This window comes from Acinonyx jubatus, chromosome E4 (assembly GCF_027475565.1).
Source record: "Acinonyx jubatus isolate Ajub_Pintada_27869175 chromosome E4, VMU_Ajub_asm_v1.0, whole genome shotgun sequence".
NCBI lineage: Eukaryota > Metazoa > Chordata > Mammalia > Carnivora > Felidae > Acinonyx > Acinonyx jubatus.
The window spans coordinates 60611355-60631662 of record NC_069395.1 but is presented as its reverse complement, the minus strand read 5'-3'; the positions used below and the strand labels follow the sequence as shown (position 1 = coordinate 60631662).

The following is a 20308-nucleotide window of genomic DNA, read 5'->3' as shown; positions in this document are numbered from 1 at the left end:
ATTCTGATACCTTCCTCATGCCTCTGATCCATTTAAAATCTCTTGTATTGTTGATCATATTTAGATGCTTTCATACAAATACAAATACAAAAATAACCAAAAAATGTAAAAATACATGCGTGCCCATTGGTAAAATTAATGATTTGGCCACATTACCAAAATCAATTGGTAAAATAATTAATAAAAGATGAACCCAAGAAAGGTCAGATAATTCTTTTTATCTGGACTCATTTCTAGACTAAATGTAAATAACTTCTAACTTTAAGAAACTCTAAACATTTTCTTCCACATGACATTTCCCTAAATGAAGGAAATAAAGAGCTAGAGGCTTGATTTGCACATTTTTCTTTTTAATGTTTTTCTTTGTATAACACATAGGATGAAACAAATTCTGATAATTCTGCTTATGAATTCGGGTGAACAAGGGGGAGATGCAAACAGCTGATCATTGATAACCATGTTATTTTCAGTCTACTTATGGTATTGATTCTCTTTGTTTCCTTACGTGTCATGTTGCTGACAGTAAGCAAGAAACATTCCCTATTCATTAAGTGGATTTCCATCTATGAATGAAGTTGGCTAACTGTCTGCTTGCTGCTTCCTTGTTCAGATCTGAGGCCACCTGGGCTCCATGAGCAACCTTCTCCATTGAAGGATGGCCTGAGGATATAGATATGGATGACAGTGTCTGACAGTGACCCACACTTTCATCCTGAAATAAAGACTGGAGTATCATACATGTGAAGCTCAGGCCACCACAGTCACATCTGATTTTTCTCTCTTCATTTGTTGATGGCTGGGAAGAAGGAAGAAGCCAGATTTATTTGTGGGACGAAATTTCTTTTCAGACTTTTCTTCCGTTGACTCTGTGAAATAAAGGACATGTCAGTTAGTAACTGGCATTATATGATAAATACAATTTTTAGAGTCAAGTTGCACCACTAATTTATGTAGAGATTTTAATCCTCCTAGTAAGAAAGTATAGTTAGTTGCTTAACTATCCTGTTTGCTTCCAGGGTAAAAATGTGTTAAAAACGGGAGGTAGGGGTGCCTGGGCGGTTCAGTCAGTTAAGTGTCAGACTTGATTTCAGCTCAGGTGATGATCTCATGGTGAGATCGAGCCCCGCGTTCGGCTCTGTACTGGTCGTGGAAACTGCTTAGGATTCTCTCTCTCTTCCTCTCCCTTTGCCCCTCCCCCACTTGCTCAAGTGCGTGCCTGCATGCGCACACTCTCTCTCTCTCTCTGAAAAACGAAATGAAACGAAACAAAACAAAACAGGAGGTGGGGTTCCAAAAGGGTATGGTGGAAAAGCAGAAGCTTTGGACTAACTACTTGACTGGGCAGTTATCCCATGCTGGGACTCAACTACCCAGTCTGCAAGGGTTTGATTAAAATAAAGCCAATTACAGAAGTTTGCTATGTTGTTGTCAGGCATAAAGATATTGTATATGAATATCATCAGAGTCCATTGACTTATAGGAAAATAAAATCAAGTGATGATCCCACAAATGAGAAATGAAAATTAGTTTTGAATTAGATAGTTCTGGAAGACATACATATAGAAAGTTAAACTCATTTGGTTTAAAAATTCAGAACAAGAAGTATCTAATTTTTGTCAGTAATATTCAGCTAATATTGACAGTACACATCAATTTGATTTTATGCTCTATTGTGGAGAATAAGAAAGAAAGAAGGAAGAAGGGAGAGGAAATACAGAGAGTTATAGCTAAAGAAAAAAACAGAGAGAGCCCCAAGGTAAAATTCAAAGATCTCTCAGGCTTGAACCTAAAGATCTCTCAGGCTTGAACGCTTACAGTCACCTGACCAGTCCTCTCTGAGACACAAGGTGGGAAACTTAGTTCCGCAGATCAATCCACAAACCAATTGGAGCAAATTCCCAAGCTGCACTGATTTTCAAATCTAATTTTCTATCATTATTCTCGCCCACTTCCTCCTGCTCTCTCCCCTCCTTCTTGATCTCATTCATTCTTTCATTCAGCAAATTTTGTGAGTGTGTTTGTGTGTGTGTGTGTGTGTGTGTGTGTGTGTGTGTGTGTGACTTATGTGTCTGTTCTAAGCCCTGGAGATCCACCAGAGAATAAGCCAAAGTGCCTGCCTTCATGGATCTTACATTCTAGTGGGGGAGAATCATTACAAATAAATCCACTTTTATGAAATGTGATAGCAGGTAGTGATTGGAGCTGTGAAGAAAAATAAACTAGGGTGAGGGCACAGAGAGTGATGGGAAGGGAGAGTTCTTCCTTGTTCATTACCTGCAGACTCTCATCTGGTTACTTAACCCGGAGACACCGAGCAGCTTCCTGACTGCCTGAATTACACTGCATTGTATTCAAGTGTCTGGGCTCTGAAGTCAACCTGCTGGATTTAGATCCCAGCTCTACTATTTACTTCTTTTGGGATCTTAAATAAATTATTTATCCTCTTGTGCTTCAGTGTTCTTGAATATCAAATGGGGATGACAATCATAACTCCCTCGTTGTTATAAAGATTCAGTGAAAGAGTGCATAGAGAACCTACAGGTTTGTGCCTGGCATGCTAATTTAAACACGAATGTTAGCCATTATCACCAGCGGTAGCACTCAGTTATGGTTTATATCCCCTTTCACCTGGAATAAAATTGTGAGTGTGTTTCTGTTATTCCTTGAAAAGTTATAAAGTATGCTATTATATATATTTTTTCATTGTTTTAAGTAATGGATGAAACACAGTTGTATGAATAATCCAAAACTAACAGGTAGCCAAAAGAGTGTTTGTTTGGGGTTTTGTAATTCGTATATTTTATGCCTATATTTGCATTCTTATATATCTTTCACTTAAACATTTTTCTATTATTGGCTATGCTTCCACAATTGTGTAAATGGATCACATGTCACAAAGTTCATGTTCTCCCACTCTCTTCCACATTTAAATTGAAAAGGAGCTACAGTTGACCCTTGAGGATCCCCTCATGAAGTAGAAAATCCACGTATAACTTTTGACTCTCCCCATACTTAACTACTAACAGTCTACTGTGGACTGGAAGCCTCACCAGTAACATACACAGTGGATTAGCACATATACCATATTTTTATAATAAAGAAAGCTACAGAAAAGAAAATATGATTAAGAAAATCATCAGGAAGAGAAGGTATACTGTACTGTATATTTATTGAGAAAATCATCAGGAAGAGAAAATACTGCACTGTAATTATTGAAAACAATCAGCACAGAAATGGACCCTTGTAGTTCAAACCTGTGTTGTTCAAGTGTCCACTGTATAAAATTGGCTCTGATGTATGCTTTCCTGTGCTATGGTTAATATTTTGTAACTTGTTTAATTCTAAAGGGATTTACAAGCTATTTAAAGACACTAATAATTCAAATCAGCATTTCTATTATTTAAAAATAATCAGTTGAAGAGATTAAGATACCTGTTTTTGGACTATTTGCTCAGAGAACTTTCTCTTCTCTTTACTGTGAGCTCTTTGATCTATGAATGGCTTCTTCGTGCCCAACACAGTGCAGGGCACATTAGTAGGTATTTCAAGATATTCTGTACGTGTTTGTTTCACAAAACTGGAATTTGAACACAAAATTTTCTGAAGTAATGTTATGCCTAGCTTCTTGGAAGTGCTTTTCATGAAAATAGATATTTGATGGGTATTTATTAATTTGACCTCATCCACTATTTTCCCCACTTAAGCTGTATGTTTTTTTTTTTAAATTGCAGACAATCAACATAGTGATTCTTTTTTTTTTTTTAAGTTTATTTATTTATTTTGAGAGAGAGCAGAAGTGGGGTGGGGGTAGAGAGGGAAAGATAGAATCCCAAGCAGGCTCTGTACTCTCAGTGCAGAACCCAGTGAGGGGCTTGAACCCACAAACCCACAAAGTTAAGAGTCAGATGCTTAACAGACTGAGTCACCCAGGTGCCCCCATGATTCTTTAATCTATACCAGTTTCCAGATTTCATTGTCATCTTGCTAAGTGCATAATTTTGTGGAAAGGACCTAATATTATTTTGGAAACAGATTTTAACCCCTGACTATACTTAACTCTTTTCTACATTAAACTAGAAAGGGAATTTTTACCTTTTCTATAAGCAAATGGAGATATCTACTCCTTTTACCCTTCTTGTATGGTTAATGATTTTTCAGAGTGAAAGAAAGCTTTATTCTCTTTTTATTAAGAGAAAATAAAGTTTTAATATCTATTAAAACAGTAGATATATTAAAAATTCCTTTGCATTTGGAGAAATAATTTATCATATTTCATGATCGTTGACAAAATTAATCATAGTGGAATCAGTTTCTGATGATCTAAGTGTAGATTATTCATTATGTAGATTAACCACGACTAATTTTTATTCCATTTTTGTCTTCCTCCTGGTATTTAAGACACATTTGGCCACCTTCTTTCTTCACTTAGTCTGTACTTAAAGAATGCAAAGTATATGTAATACCAGATGCGGCAAAACAAATAAGAATGGAAATACAAGCATAAAATATACAAATTATAAAACCCCAAACAAACACTCTTTTGCTTACCTGTTAGTTGTGGATCATTTGATACCACTGTGTTTCATCCACTACTTAAAACAATTAACAGTAAATTATATTATTTTATAGAAAATCCTCTATTGCCAAAAATTCATATTCAAACAATTGGTAGAGTTGATGATTAACAGGAATCATTTATGTACATAAGCTAACAAAATAATGGTCAAGATTTCTATATAATTAAATAAAGCAGCTTTTTGTTCTGGTGGTGGGAGTTATGATTTTTATCGTTTATTCCATTAGGCACAGACAGTATGAACCAGCTCTTTCTGTTTTTAGTATGACATCATGAAATGAGGCTTACAAGAAGTACCATGTGTTAGATCCTCCTCTTAAGGTTTGATCCATTTTTTAAAGTTTATTTATTTATTTTGAGAGACAGAGGGCATGAACAGAGGGGGGCCAGAGAGAGAGAGGGAGAGAGAGGATCCCAAGCAGACTGTTCTATCCACCTCAGTGGGGGGCTCGAACTCACGAACCGTGAAATCAAAACCTGAGCTGAAATCAAGAGTCAGGTGCTTAACCAACTGAGCCACCCAGGAGCCCCACATTTCATCTATTTTATTATAAAGATGACACGAATGGCCACAGGTTAAGTTGAGCCAATACAAGCTTCCTGGAACTAGTAGAAGAGTGACAGCATTTGAATTTTCTAGGCTGTATGGCTTAATAGGATGAGCATGACATTTAGAGTCACAAGTAGAACTCAGCTTATCACTTATTTCTTATGTGATCTTTGGCAAGTTGCTTACCCTCTGGTTAGGCTCTACTTTTTCCCAGTTTTAAGATGGGTATAACATTTTTCTTTGTAATTGTTGTGAAAATGAGGGGAATAATTTCTAAAAGTACTATGTAAACTGTAAGTCATTGAACGTTAGCTACGCCTATTAATACACAAAACAACTTCTTGACGTGGCTGGTGAGACAGAGGCTTACTGATTTCATGGCTCCATCCTGTAGGTACCATAACATTCAGAAGCAAGGATGGTTATACAACCCTCAGAGATGTTATGTCATGTTACCTACCTTTTTTTTTTTAACTTTATATGATTTTCTTTTTTTAAATATGAAATTTATTGTCAAATTGGTTTCCATACAGATTCCCTCCTCAATGCCCATCACCTACTTTCCCCTCCCTCCCACCCCCCACCAACCCTCAGTTTATTCTCAGTTTTTAAGAGTCTCTTATGGTTTGCCTCCTTCCCTCTCTGTAACTGTTTTTTCCCCCTTCTCCTCCCCCATGGTCTTCTGTTAAGTTTCTCAGCCTCCACATAAGAGTGAAAACATATGGTATCTGTCTTTTTCTGTATGACTTATTTCACTTAGCATAACACTCTCCAGTTCCATCCACATTGCTACAAAAGGCCATATTTCATTCTTTCTCATTACCAAGTAGTATTCCATTATATATATATATAAACCACAACTTCTTTATCCATTCATCAATTGATACTAGCTTTTAAAACTAGGCAGTGAATCTGAGTCTTGAATTAGCTCTGGAAAAATTTCATTTGTCAGGTTCAGAGGTCCTGTTTAATTTTTCCTCTCTGTCCAGAAAATTCATGATTTCCATCTCACAGAGCTAAAACACATGCATCCTGGAATATTCATGATAAGAATATGGACTGAGAAAATCTTAGGCCCAGAATGTCCTTGGGAACAAAGAAATAATTAACAGTCCACACAGAAAAGGAATACACTAGGAATTCTAAGTACTAACCTTATCATGAGTGTGACCTCCCTTCTTTTTTCCTGGAATGATGTCAGAAGATTCCCTTCGTGCTTCTGAACCAATGAGTGGAAGAAATCTTAGGCTAGTGGGGCTTGGTACCTAGAAGCCATAAGTAAAGATTTAGTGAGACATATTTAAGGTGATTACACCTGTAATGTGAATTCACGGGGGTGGAGAATAGGGAAAGGTTCAACTGCTTTAAAATATATCCCTCCTTCCCAGATGCCCACTATGACTTCTTGACACTTCATCCTTAGCATTATCTGTAGCTTAAGTGTTTGACCCTATTACAGGGAACATGTTCTTGGGAAGGAGAAATAACATTTTATGAAATAATAAGTTAAGGTTAAGTTGAAGTATTTCTTCTTCAGTTTATTATTCTTGGTTTAATTAGTTGTTTAATTTAACAGAGGTTAGCTCTAGTGGAGACTGGAAGAGAATGAGTAAGGAAGAGAAAATTCTGGGCAGAGGATGAATTCTGGGCCAACGGACAGCACAGGCAAAGTCACAGAAGAGGGAAGAGTGGTGATGCTTAAGGAATGGCAATTTGGCACAGCTGGAGTATAAGGTACATGGGAGAATGTGGTAGAAAATGAGATCATACAGTTCAGGCAGATGCCAGATTATGAAAGGTTTGTATGCCAGGCTAAAGGTATTTGGATTTTATCCTGTAGGCGATGAAGAGCCAGGTTAAAATCTCAAATAGTTTCCTATAGTGTTGTTTAACGTGAAATGGTAGAGGCAAATGGTCAAGACCATGGACATCTAGAACTAGAGACTTCTTTGGGATCAGATGCAGCACACTCATAGAAGCATCAGTCTGCTTGGTTATGTGATTTTCTTCAACCTTGTTGGGTAGCCCAAGGTCAGGAATGAGACATCAGATTCCTTGTTTTCTAACTACTCTAGTTCTAGAAGCCTCCAACTTACCCTATATATAGGAAGAGAGCCGAAAACAATCCCTGCCTCTCTGTTTTCCATCAGGAATCCTTCTAAGGCATGTCTTCGAATCTGCAAAACACAGAAGTGGATGTTTAGTGATGTGGGCACATTCTATCAGTGGCAAAATTCCTGGGTTTAAATCCTGACTCTGATGCTTATTAGCTGAATGATCTTGGGCAAGTTCTTTCCCTGTTAACTATTTATGAGGATCAAATGAAATAACACAGATAGTGTGCTACTCAAATGTAAGATTTACTATCATTGTATTATTATTACTGATAATGATATGTCAAAAAGAAGTGAATGAATACATTTTATATAATTGAGAAAGAAAAGGAATAGGCAAAACAAGATTCTGGAAGAATTCAGAGATTCCTAAGAAAAGGGTGTTTTAATTCAACTTTAGCATTAACGTTTTATTATTTTACCAATGAATTGAGAAGATAAAGTTGAGCTAAGGGGTAGACAATCCTTGGGGCATTTGATTGTTTCAAGGCCTTTTAAACTTTGCTAAAGATTTCCCAAAATGTATTTAATATTGCAGTTAAATTATTTAAAAAAATATTTCTTATCTTCAAATTGGAAGAGAATATTAAAAGGACATACCAATCTTTATTTTTAGGTTGTACTATTTCAATCCTATTCAACAAAATTGAGTTATATGCTATGCATAAGTTTTTGGCCATAAAGAGCTTAGGACTCAGTGGTGAGTGGGAAGTAAAGAAGAGTACACAAAAAAATACTGACTCATTGGAGAACATGGTAAATGAATACGCTACAAAACACAAAGCAGGGAGAGATCAGGGTTGTTGGAGAATGTAGAATTAACATTTATTGAGAATCTGTGATGTAACTGTATGCATCTTCACATCTAATCCTCACCGCAACACTTTGAAGGGTTTGCAGATGAATAAAGAGATAAAATTATTTAAGATTAAACCTAAGTCTGTCCCACTCCCCATCCTGTCCTTCTCCTCCTTGTCACCCTGCCCTCTGGGAGCAGCTGAGTTCCCTTTGGACAGAAAGGCAGGACTTATGAAAACTATTTAATTTGGAAAATATTAAGTATTTATCAAATTATGAAGTTGATAATGTGAAAGAATAATGACATAATGAACATCCATGGACCCACTGCTCTGTTTTATGTATTGAAACAATACCCTCAACTTTGAGGTTCTGAGTCCTTTACATCTGCCTTTAAAATGTAATGACTGTCCTGAACTTTGTGCTTTTAATTCTCTTGCTTTCGTTTATATAATTTTACTTTATGTAAATTTTTGCCCAGACAATATTTTATTTATATAAATGAATTTTTTATATAAATGAAATAATTATATATTTCATTTGACTTTTATATAAATGAAATAATTATGTACATATTCTTAAGCAAAACTTTTCCCATTTAATAGCATGTGTCAAACAATTATTCATATCCATGAGTGTTGTTTTGGTCCATTTATATTCACTCTTCTGTAGTATTCCAATTTATAGATATGCCATAATTATGTTCCGACTATAATGTCTGTGAGCATTTAGGCTGCTTTCAGGTTTTTCTATTACAAACAGTACTTCTCTGAACATTCTTGTACCTGCCTCCTAACCATGTGTTTAAGGGTTTCCCAAAGATATATATCTAGGATACTATAACTATTTTCAACTTTACTAGATAACGCCATATTGTTTTCCAAAGTGGTTCTACCAATTTACGCTATTTCCGCCAGCAGATTAGTGTTCTGATTATGCCAAATGCACACTGACCCTTGATATTGTCAGACTCTCTGACATTTGCCAATCTGCTGGGTGTAAAATGATATCTCATAATATTATTGATGTGAATTTCCATGTTTACTAATGAGCATCTCATCATGTGCTTGTTGGCAATTTTTTTTTCCTTCTGTGATGTATCTATTCAAGTATTTGACCATTTTTTAAATTGGACTGTCTTTTTTTCTTATTGATTTTTTTAGGAGTTCCTTTTCTATTCTGAATATTAATCTTTTGTCAATTACAAAGGTGGGGTGGACTTGACAGAGAAAGGTCACAGATGTGGTACGGACAGCTCAGGCGAACTAGGGCAGAAGGGAGGAATGCTCAGGAAATAACAATTAGCCTGATCTGTAGAGGGTGGGGCAAAGTAGGTTAGTAACAGGAGATAAGTTTAAAAAGGTTAAGTTTGGCTTATTGTGTTGAAGATCTTGAAGAAATTGATTTCAATTAATACCACACCTTAGCCTAAAGACTCATGCTATATCCACTTTTTACAAATATTGCAAATAGAATGAATAGCAGGACCCATTTCTCTCCTAATTGTGCACTGAAGAAAAGTGTGTCAGTCTGTGATAGGCAGAATCATGGCAACCAAAGATGTCCACATCCTATTTCCCCCACCCCCAACCTATGGTTTCACTGCCTTACTTGGCAAAAGGAACTTTGCAGATGTGATTTAGGTCAGGAACCTTGAGGTGGATTATACAGGTGGGTCCAGTCTAATCCCAGGCATCCTTAAAAACAGAGATCCTTTCCCATAGGGTCACAGACATGTGACCACAGGAAGATGGTCAGGGAGAAGCAATATGTCTGGCTTTGAAGATGAAGGAGGAGGGCCCCCAACAGCCCCTACAGCCTTTATAAAAGGAACATAGCTCTGGCAACACTTTAATTTTAGACCAGTGAGAACCAGGACAGACTTCTGACATATAGAACTATAAGATAATGAATTTATATTGTTTAAGCCACCAAGTTGGTAGTAATTTGTAACAGCAATAATAGAAAACTAATATACCAGACAGATCTAAATTCAGGAAAACAAAAGCAAAGCGCTTTATCTTTTTTTGTTCACTTGTTTGTTTTAAGGCTACCTTGGGAGAAGAAAGAGACTTGAAAAACTTAAAATCATGATCCACTTCAAAGGCCTTGGGAGGTGTACGTTTGAAAAGCAACGACATTGAGCTCATTTTTTTCCATCTGTGTAAAAAGATACAAGAAAAACTGTTCAGCACATACCCACATCTTTTATTCTCTGCCTACTACACATGTATCCATTAAATCCTTCTTTCTCTGGGTCCCAAATTCTCTGGCTTTCATGGCACCAGTCCTAATGATGCTACCTCTGCACTTAACTAGTCATTCTTTATTTGTTCACTCAAATACCTTTTAAGTGCCTGTTGTGTGCTAAGCACTAAGCTAAGAACTGGGTATATAAAGATGTATAAAACATGGTCTGAATCCTCAAGGAACTCACAGAGCTAGTGAAGGAGATGCATATTACCAAATTAGAATATACTATTTTGAGTACTAAGATAAATGGATGTTCAAGGCTCAGCAATTACCCATTGATCAACTGTGTGTGGGGAACTTTACCACAACTTGATGAGTCTTGACTCTACTACACCACCTCTCATGTTTTGGCATGATCTCTTCTCTGGAGCTCTTGCTGGCCAGTCAAGGCAAGGCTTGAACCCTTCAGTGGAGTCTTGGCAGTCACATGGAACCCTTGTCGATTCTTCTAAAATTGCTGCTGTGTGGCTTGTGACACTTTGCTTCAATTTCTGTTTCTTCTACCAACTGTTGGACTAGATGATGGCATGCAATCTCTCCAGCTTTGGCACACTTACGATTTCCCTAAAGGGCTTTATTTTAGACAATCCCTTCTGCTTCTTCCCATTTTTGACTCATCTGGTCAGTTCCCCCTGTTCTGGTCTGCTCTATATTACCAGTCCAGGGAGGACCCCCATGCTTTGCTGATGTTGAGCTCAGTTAAGCTCCAATCACTTCCATAATGACAAAGATTCAACCACATCAAAACCAGGACTGAATGTTACAAAAGCACAAAACACCTTTTTGCCAACACTCTGTTCCCTACTAGGTAACTGTCCTCTTTTTCTAAGCTTTTAAGCAGTGCTCAGGTGTCCTTGAGACACAAGCATACCCATGAATCAAACTCTTGTCTAACGTTAGAGCTATCTGACTTCCTTACAAAGCAATATATACTATCATCACCTCACATCTCCTATTTATTTCTCAAGCACTAGCATGTGATTGTTACCCACCACTCCACTGACATTACCCTCTCCAAGGTCATCAGCTGAAATAATGCCAATCTTGTGTTTACTTTTCTGTTGTCCTATGTGACTTCACTGCCACGTTCTGCAAATGTGTCCTCACTACCACTTGTCATCATACCATGTGCATGTGGTTTTCTTTTCAACAACCAGACAGGTCTATCTCAATGCTCATTAAACATCTTCACTTGGATGTCCCACAAACATCTAGACTTACACTTGTCCAAAACCAAATGCACTATCCTTTTCTTCAGACTTGTTTTTTCTCTTCTGTATTCTGTCACTATGATTTCTGTAAAGCTTAAAATCCTTCTGTTGGTCCGTTACAAAACCCATTGCGATTTGGCATCTATAAAATTTTCTTGCTTTATCTCCCGCCACGTCGTCCTTACTTGCTCACTGGACCCCCCAGTCTTGAAAAACTACATCATAGTCTTTCATTATTTAGTGCTTTTACTTACCCATGATTTAAGTAAACATAGAAGATCAAAGTTGCCTCTTTGGTCTTGTTTGGTTACATCCCATTTACCCCTTGGTGATTATCTTGAGAATCACATTTTCCTAGAAGTACCATTATACTGAATTGTAGCTTTTTGTTTACATATTTTTCCCTTCCACTGGATTGCAATGTTATTGAAAAGTCCTGGACTTTTCACCTTTGAATTCTCCACGTCCAGCACAGTGTCACATTCTTGGGGTGCCTGGGTGGCTCAGTCGGTTAAGTGTCTGACTCTTGGTTTCAGCTCAGGTCATGATCTCACGGTTTGTGAGTTCAAGCCCCACATTGGGCTTTGTGCTGATGGCACTGAGCCTGCTTAAGATTCTCTCTCATTTCTTTGCCCCTTTCCTGCTTGTGCTCTTTCTTAAAATAAATAAATAAACTTAAAAAAATAGAGTTTAATTCTTGTCTGCTCATCTAAAGAAAAACCCAATGGTCTTACTTTTGCCGGTCAAATACCAGAGGATATTCATATTTTTGCATCTTCTCTGTGAATTTGTTTTCTTCTTTTATTTCTATGGGATATTCATTAACATCACATGGCAAAATGAAATCATTTGTTGGTGATATTTCAAACATTCTTCGCTGTCCAAAATATCCACAGTAATGACCATTGAGGGCATGCCAGACCCTGAGGAAAGGCAAAAGTAGGGAGAAGAAAGTAACTGGAATTCAGTGAAAGTTATTGTTTATTAGATCATTTATATGGGTTTCTACTGGTCCATCAGAGATTTTAAGCTTGATTCGAGGACTATTCCTGTTAAATACATGGAACCAATCATAGCATAAGCATTTTTATCCATTAGAATTCTAATCAACAACAATTTTGGGAAATGTTGATTTGAATCTGTACTTATGATGGCCATTCATTAAAATCAGAAAACAAGGAATGGATATTTCCCAGAATAACACTGTTCATTCATTGTGATCAGAACCTGTGTTGGCTGACAGTATGCTAGTTGAATTAGGCCTTACAGTGTGCTATATCTTAGTTGTCTACCTCTGCATCAGCATCAGTAGGGCTTGTGGGAGGAGTTTCCTAAGGATGCTTTTACTATTAACAAAATCCTCTCAACCTCCATCCATAACTCCTACTGTTCTTGAAAAACCATACTATTTTTCACAACTGAGTTATGAAATAAGGTGACAAAAGAAGTTTTTTTTTTTTATCCATATGCATAGTTTTACCATCAGGTCACTCTGTGAGATCCCTCTAAGCATCCCACTTGATTTAAAGTCCTATAGAATATCCTTAGCAGGAGTGTGTGCCCTGCATCTTAAGGAAAGATAAAACAGTATGTGGAAGATCTTGCTTTTATATCTTGACTTCAACCTCAGAGTAACAAATGATGGAAGCAGTCATCATGGCCCATGAGGAGGACACACTAAATGAGGTAAGAGTAAATTCCACCAAGTTCAAGTGGTTTCCCAGGTCACGGGGGCGGGCATTGAGGAGAGGATAGAGGAGAGGTATCTAGCCAGGACTCCTCACACCTAATAGCATCCTAAGAATGTAACATGAGCATTTTACATCCCTTACATATTCTAATTCTCCTACACTGCCTTGCCAAAGCCTTCACCAAAGTGAAATGGACCAGTCCTTCCAGCACAGAAGTTAGAGGGTAAGGACTGCCTTTAGGACAATTCCAAACTCACTCTATTCTAGGTCAGGACTGAAGCAGCTTCTGGTCTTGTTTTGTGACATTTCCTGCTGCATGTGGAATTCTTCCAGATGACTGATCCCACCTCTCAGCCTGATTTCCTGGGTCTTAGATAAATATCTTAGCCCTGTCTATCCTCTGTCTAAAAGCTAAGTCTTTATTACACTTTTTCCTATTATAATATCACAATCTTTTTGATAACAAAGATTAGAATGTTAAAATTCCCTACCCCTTTGGAAAGTGGCAGCCAGTGTTTGCAAAAGGACATAGCTTAGTTATAAAGGGAAGTGTATCTGAGATAGTTATTCATAGAGCTACTTTTTCTGAATTGAGTATCTAGGGAGATCTCCACTTGAAGGAATCATATAAAAGAAATTTCTGAGCAGGGAATGCTCATAACAACAGAAGTGTGTGCACATGTGACATGTGGTGCACATGCACACTTGCGTTTGTGTGTGCGTGCCTGTGTGTATTACAATCCCCAATTAGCACTTCTGCTGACAGGTAGCTGAAAATAAACCGGAACAGAGACCCAAGGGACAGAGTTGTGAAAAACATCTGTACTAATTAAATGTCACGTTTTTAATTTTTCCTATAAATAAAATAACACATTCCCTTTCTGGCGGAGGAAGAGCTGTTTAACCCCAGTTAGGACCTTGCCCCCTACCAGACTCACCTTTCACTCAACATTTCTAATAATTTACTTTCACCCTTCCATATTTAAAGTATTTTTCTCTTTTAGTGCCTCCTTTCTCTCTCTTTTTTCTTAAGTGCCTCCTCTCTTAATGAATGGTACCATCGTTCACTGAGTGGTATATGGCAGGAGGTAGGCTTGACATCCTCTGCTTACCTTCCCTTTCAGTTAAACTTTATGTGTCCTGGATTTTGTCTCCTGGACAATTCTCGGATCCGGACTATCTGCTTCCAGCACTGTTGCCACTGCCCTAGTCCAGGCACCTGCACTCAGCATAGACTTCCAACTGGTCTCTTTGCTCCCACCTTGCTGCTCTGAAATCCATTCCCTACATGTTATTTTTTTGAAAAATGTAAATCAGATTATGTTAGTCCTTCACTTAAAATCCTTTGGAAGCTATTTCCTTCAAGGTGAAGATTCAAATCAGCCCCAGGCTCACACAGGGTCTTTGACCCAATGTAAAATACTCCTTCCTTTTTGCCTTCACTATGTTTAAACTCTCCAGCACACTTTGAAACCTCTCTACCACTCTCGATCTTACCTGACTTTATTCTCCCAAGAGGATAATTCATTACCATGATTTTGACACATTTTAATATGCAGCAATTTGTCTCAAGAAATGTCATGGCATTTCCTTTCTTTGTGTGTGTGTGTGTGTGTGTGTGTGTGTGTGTGTGTTCAGTATTGGTGTATGTATCCTTAACATTATCCAGGCAATTAGAAATAAGTAGGCTTTGCAGAATCAACCACAGTGTCCGTGAAAACATTAGCTTGCTTTCACTTTTCTCAGTGTTGAGTTGCACTTTGCTATGACTTTCTTTATGCCTTCTGATCCTGTGTCTCCTGTGGCTGTTCCTGGGCTTGAGTCTATCTCTCTGAGATAATCATCTGGCTTCATTCTTTGAAATGAGTACACAAAAACCACTTTTATTGAAGTATTTGTTATACTCTGACATGGATGAGCAGGGTATCTTGTCTCCTTGGGCATGGAAAAGAATCCTAAGCCAGTGGCCATCTTTCCAAAGCCCTTTCTGCGTGCCACATTTTGTTTGTTTGTTTATGTATTTATTTTAATTATCCAATCAAGATAGTATTTGGGGTATAAACTTAAACTGTAGCTTAAAATTTTTACTTCTCACGCTCAAAACCCTAAATTCACAATATGAAGGTCCATACCTTACTGAGCCATCAATGGAGGCAGTAAGTACCACTTGTTTGTCTTCTACGTAGATTACTTGAACAATTTCTAAAGAATGAGCACGCCAGGCAAGCAGCTGCTTCAGTTTCTAGAAAGCAACAATAAAGCATATTCCGTAGCATAAGTATGTGCTGATCATAATCCAATCTCAAGCAAAACCAGTAACCACGAATGAGCCAAGCTTCCAAGTGAATGGGTGTGGACCTCTGTGCAGGTTGAAACCCCTCTCCCTGTGAGCTCTTTTTCCTTGCTCAGGTATCCTAACTCCATTTTTAGGTGTTTGTTCATCTCATGTATTCCTGGGAGAAGAAAGACCTTATGTCTTTAGCAATTTCTCGTTTAAGTGAGGATGAACATTTAGTTGAGGATTACAAGATGAGTAGACAAAAGAAAAGCCTTAGGAGAAAGGCTGTGGGATAGGCAGAGGCAGAGTGGAATCAGGGGCAGGAGGAAGCAGAGCTGAAAGGTGAGGACCGAAGGGGAAGTTGGCAAAACTTCCGTGTTTTCAAATTTTATCCAGAGATAGCCCTGGTGATTTTGTTCTCTTTTTTTGGTGGTGGTGGTGGTGGTGGTGATGGAGGTAGTAGGGTTATATATGATATCACAAGGAATCAACAATTAGAATGGGCCTGGCTCATTCTCTTTGATAGACCTCAGAGGTCTCGATTCAAGATGTGGCTTATCCTCAAGTCTAGAGCCTTTAAACAGGCCTGAACTGTGTGAACTAGAGTTGTCCACTGGAAAGCTGACTCTGTAGCAACATCTCCTTAGAGCACATTCTGTCTCTATCACTGATGAACTCACACCAAGCACTACTTTCTCTGGGGTCATCTACCTAGAATATATGTGTAGCTAGAATTCTGGCAGCTTGGAGTTTTCTTATGAGTCTCCTATTCATTTAGACTTGAACAAAGTTCAGACACAATTCCTCCTAAATTTATTGACCTTCTGACTCAATCCCCTCTAGTTGTTCTTAGACAACCAGGGTGAAATCTGCATTCTCTTACTTCTTATTGTCTCATAGTTATTCAATAATAGCTTGTCATCCAAGGGTTCTTTCTCTGCTTTGGGATTGGATTCACTTAGGCAAGCGTTTCTCTACTATGGGACATATCTATAGTAAGAAAGACATTTTACAGATGTCAACAGATACAATATCTGCACATGCATACCGGACAAATTTCAGATACTTAACCTTACTATGTGCAATGCACACTGATATCATCTATTCTATTCTATTGCATTTTATTCCCCTTTTAAATTAAAATACTGGTCACCACTCATTACACTGGTTTTATAACCCACTAGTGGGTTATAACCTGTATTTAGAAAAACATTGCTGTAAGACTTTTTTTTTTTTTGTAGACAAGTGTATATTATCATATGTATGATTTCTCTTCCTGTGGACAGGTTTTGACTATCCTATCTCTTAGAATATCTATATTATATAGAGCATCTTTTTAATAGTAATGTTGCAAGAGAAGCAGATTAACATCTGATGTATGCACTGACATATTAGGTGTTTATTGTAACTAGTTGTAATCTATAACTGAACCTGATTTAATTCATGATATATATTAATCTGTGTAATAATGAGGCATCTTATAATGGGATTCTGTTGTATATAGGCAGCCATGTACAAAGTGGAAAAAATACATTGCCCAAATACAGAAAAAGGTTGAAATGACATTGAATATGGAGTAATTTCAAATAAGTTATTAAAATAAATTCTTTGCTTTTATAAATTGGTGAAAATGCTTTAAAATAAATTCTACTGATAGTTTAATTCAATATTATTTTATAATTTTGTTTTTAAGATTTTCTCTAAATTTTATAAGGTCTTGTTTCCCAGTTTATAGAAAGTTCATTTGCAAAACTGTAAGCTTTTTGGGTCATACTTTTGTGCCTTAAAATTAATAACAATATATGATAATCATCAAAATTAAGGGAGAACAGATAACTTTCCACTTATATATGGTTCAAGCATGTCATTTGTTTTTGTTCTGCTCACAACATGACTTGATTTCAGACCATTTATAGCTGTTGATAAGTGAAACTTTGTGCTTCACAAGTTGTTTGAACGTTGTTTTCTATTTGATAGCAGTGAGTGTTATATATGGAAAAAACACTGGACTTGAGGACAAGAAGCCTGGCTCTAGTCCTGACTTAGTCATTAACTGTGGCTACATGGACTTAAGGCAAGACAGTCTCTGATTTCCCCTCTGCAAAGTGGAGATAATCATAGGAAAAATAAACATCTGAACATTAGAAAACCATCATTGGTTCTTGGAAACAAAAAGAAAATTCTATGGATCAACTGAAATAAGGTTTGAAACAGTACCATTCTGTGACACTCTGCAAGGAATCCAATTTTAATCTATGTAACCATAGGAAAATAATAGTAAAAGAAATACTATTTATTTATGTTTTAGATTTAAAATATGACCTTAAAGAGAAATAAGTCTATGGTAAAATAGTGCTTCCTTGCTGTAACTTTTAATTAGTCAAGTTGAGTCTTTATAATAGATGTAGGTATATTTGTTTATCCACATTGACACAAAAAGTTCATATTCAGGTGGTTTTAAATAAGGACGGTGACATTTACATTGCGTTCACTCTAAAAAGAGCCTAAAATATGTTTGAATTACAAGGAAGATTTAGACTAGATGTGAGGAAGAGTTTCTTTCTTTTTTTTAAATTCAAGTATAGTTGGCATGTAATGTTATGTTAGTTTCAAGTGGACAACATACTGTACATTACTCAGTGCTCACCATGATGGCATGATAACATGTTATTGTAGTGTTATTGACTATATTCCCTATGCTGTATTTTTCATCCCCAATGGTTGGGCACTAGATTAGGCCTGTAAGGAAAAGTTATAGCATCTCTTTCTGTTTTTTTTTTTTAATGTTTATTTATTTATTTATTTATCTTTTTTTTCTTCAATATATGAAGTTTATTGTCAAATTGGTTTCCATACAACGCCCAGTGCTCATCCCAAAAGGTGCCCTCCTCAATACCCATCGCCCACCCTCCCCTCCCTCCCACCCCCCATCAACCCTCCGTTCTCAGTTTTTAAGAGTCTCTTAATAGCATCTCTTTCTATAAAGTTATGTCAGATATATAAACTGACTGTGGAGGACTAGATGATTTGTGAACTTTTTTAAGCTCTGGGTTTCTACATAGATTCTCTCAAATAAATCAAAACATGAAGATGATGTAATGTGGCCAGTGGCTAGATCACTCACTCACTCACTCATTCTTTCTTTTCACCAGTAAACCATTATTATTTGGCATGTAGCTTGTTTCTTTTTTCTTTTTTTTATTTCAAGTATAATTAACATAGACTGTTATGTTAGTTTCAAGTGTACCATATAATGATTCAACAACTCTATACATTTCTCAGTGCCCATCAAGATAAAATACTGTTAAGATTCAATAGTATTATATATGACTCCGGAGTAGGAGGTCTTGGCTTGCATTTCTATCTTTTGTGGTATCTAGCACAGAAAAATGGTCAGTTTCTGGTTCATAAATTAAACTAAAAACTAAAGTCCTTACCTTTTCATTGTGAGGTGGATCCAGGAAGGAACTAATGCTGCAAAGGATAACATGTCCTTCTGTAGAAAATGTAAGCATTGGAATCTTTAGTTAGATATCCTTTTTGTCTAAGCAAATACTATCCAGCCTGCCAAATTAATTTGACTTAGGCATTTATAATGGTAAATAAAATAGAATCTGAAAAACCAGAAATGAAAGAAAAAAAATTTTATCACTTATACGTAGGAATTCTGATATATGGCAGCCTCATTGTGACTTACTGTTGCCATGTATGTTCAAAGTCAAATTTCCTCTAGATGTCAGGGTAGATGAAATAGAAATGAATATAACAGTACCAAATGGAATCCAAACCATTAGAGAGATAATCATCCTACAGTCCACATGATAGTTACAAAACTAGATTTAAAAAAAAAGCAACAGGGTGCCTGAGTGGCTCAGTTGGTTAAATGTCTGACTTTGGCTCAGGTCATGATCTCACAGTTTGTGAGTTCAAGCCCTACATCAAGCTCTGTGCTGAGTCTGGATCAGAACCTGGAGCCTGCTTTGGATTCTGGGTCTCACTCTCTCTCTGCCCCTCCCCCGCACATGTCTGTCTGTCTGTCTGTCTCAAAAAATAAATAAACATTAAAAAATTATTTTAAAAAAGCAAAAAGGACTACATCTAGGCATATTCAAACTGCAGAAAGAAAAAAAATCTTGAAAGAAACCAGAGGGGGGAATATCTTATCTATAAAGGAACAATATAAGAATTACATCTAACTTCTCAGAAACCATGAAAGTTAGAAGAGAATGGAATGAAATATTTAAGTGTTGAGAGAAAAACCATCAACCTAGCATTGTGTCCCTTGTGAAACTGTCCTTCAAAAGTGAAGGAGAAAGGTGACTTTCCCAGGCAAACAAAACCGGAGACAATTTGTTGCTAGTAAACTTGCCTTGCAAGAAGTATTAAAAGAAGTTCTTAAGAGAGAAGGAAAATGATATAGGTAAGAAATTCAGATTTATACAAAGAAAAGAGCATAAGAGAAGGAATAAATGAAGATAAAGTAAAAGCAATTTATTTAAAGCAATAATAGCAACAATGTATTTGACAATTGTAACTTATAGGTACTTGAGCTGAATGACAGTAGTGACACAAGGAAGAAATTAGGAATATTTTGTTATTATAAGATACTCTTATTACCAGGGAGGTGGTGTAGACTTGTTTGAAAGTGGACATGAATTAGTTGTAGATGTATATTGCAAACTCTAGGGAAACCATTCAAAAATTTTTAAAAAGATACATAATTGATATGCTAAGAGAAAGTAGAATAATATGAAAGGTCACTTCAAACCACAAAAGGCACAAAAAGAGTGAAAGACAAAAATAAGAACAAAAACGAGGAATAAATAGAACACAATAA

The 20308-nt window shown here is 36.8% G+C and overlaps 1 protein-coding gene across 3 annotated transcripts in view; it reads right to left on the bottom strand.

The window, feature by feature from the left end:
- Positions 1–326: 326 nt before the first annotated feature.
- The window catches only part of WDR64 (WD repeat domain 64), a 148025-nt gene continuing 128043 nt past the window's right edge, over positions 327–20308 (bottom strand). For all 3 annotated transcript variants that reach the window (XM_053209589.1, XM_015072869.3, XM_027046321.2), the window contains 7 exons: positions 18909–18967; positions 15326–15435; positions 12237–12425; positions 10093–10198; positions 7223–7303; positions 6281–6391; positions 327–866 (listed from right to left, as the gene is read on the bottom strand). In XM_053209589.1, the coding sequence (XP_053065564.1) occupies positions 783–866; positions 6281–6391; positions 7223–7303; positions 10093–10198; positions 12237–12425; positions 15326–15435; positions 18909–18967 (740 nt within the window). In that variant the 3' untranslated portion in view covers positions 327–782. The remainder of the gene's footprint in view (positions 867–6280; positions 6392–7222; positions 7304–10092; positions 10199–12236; positions 12426–15325; positions 15436–18908; positions 18968–20308) is intronic.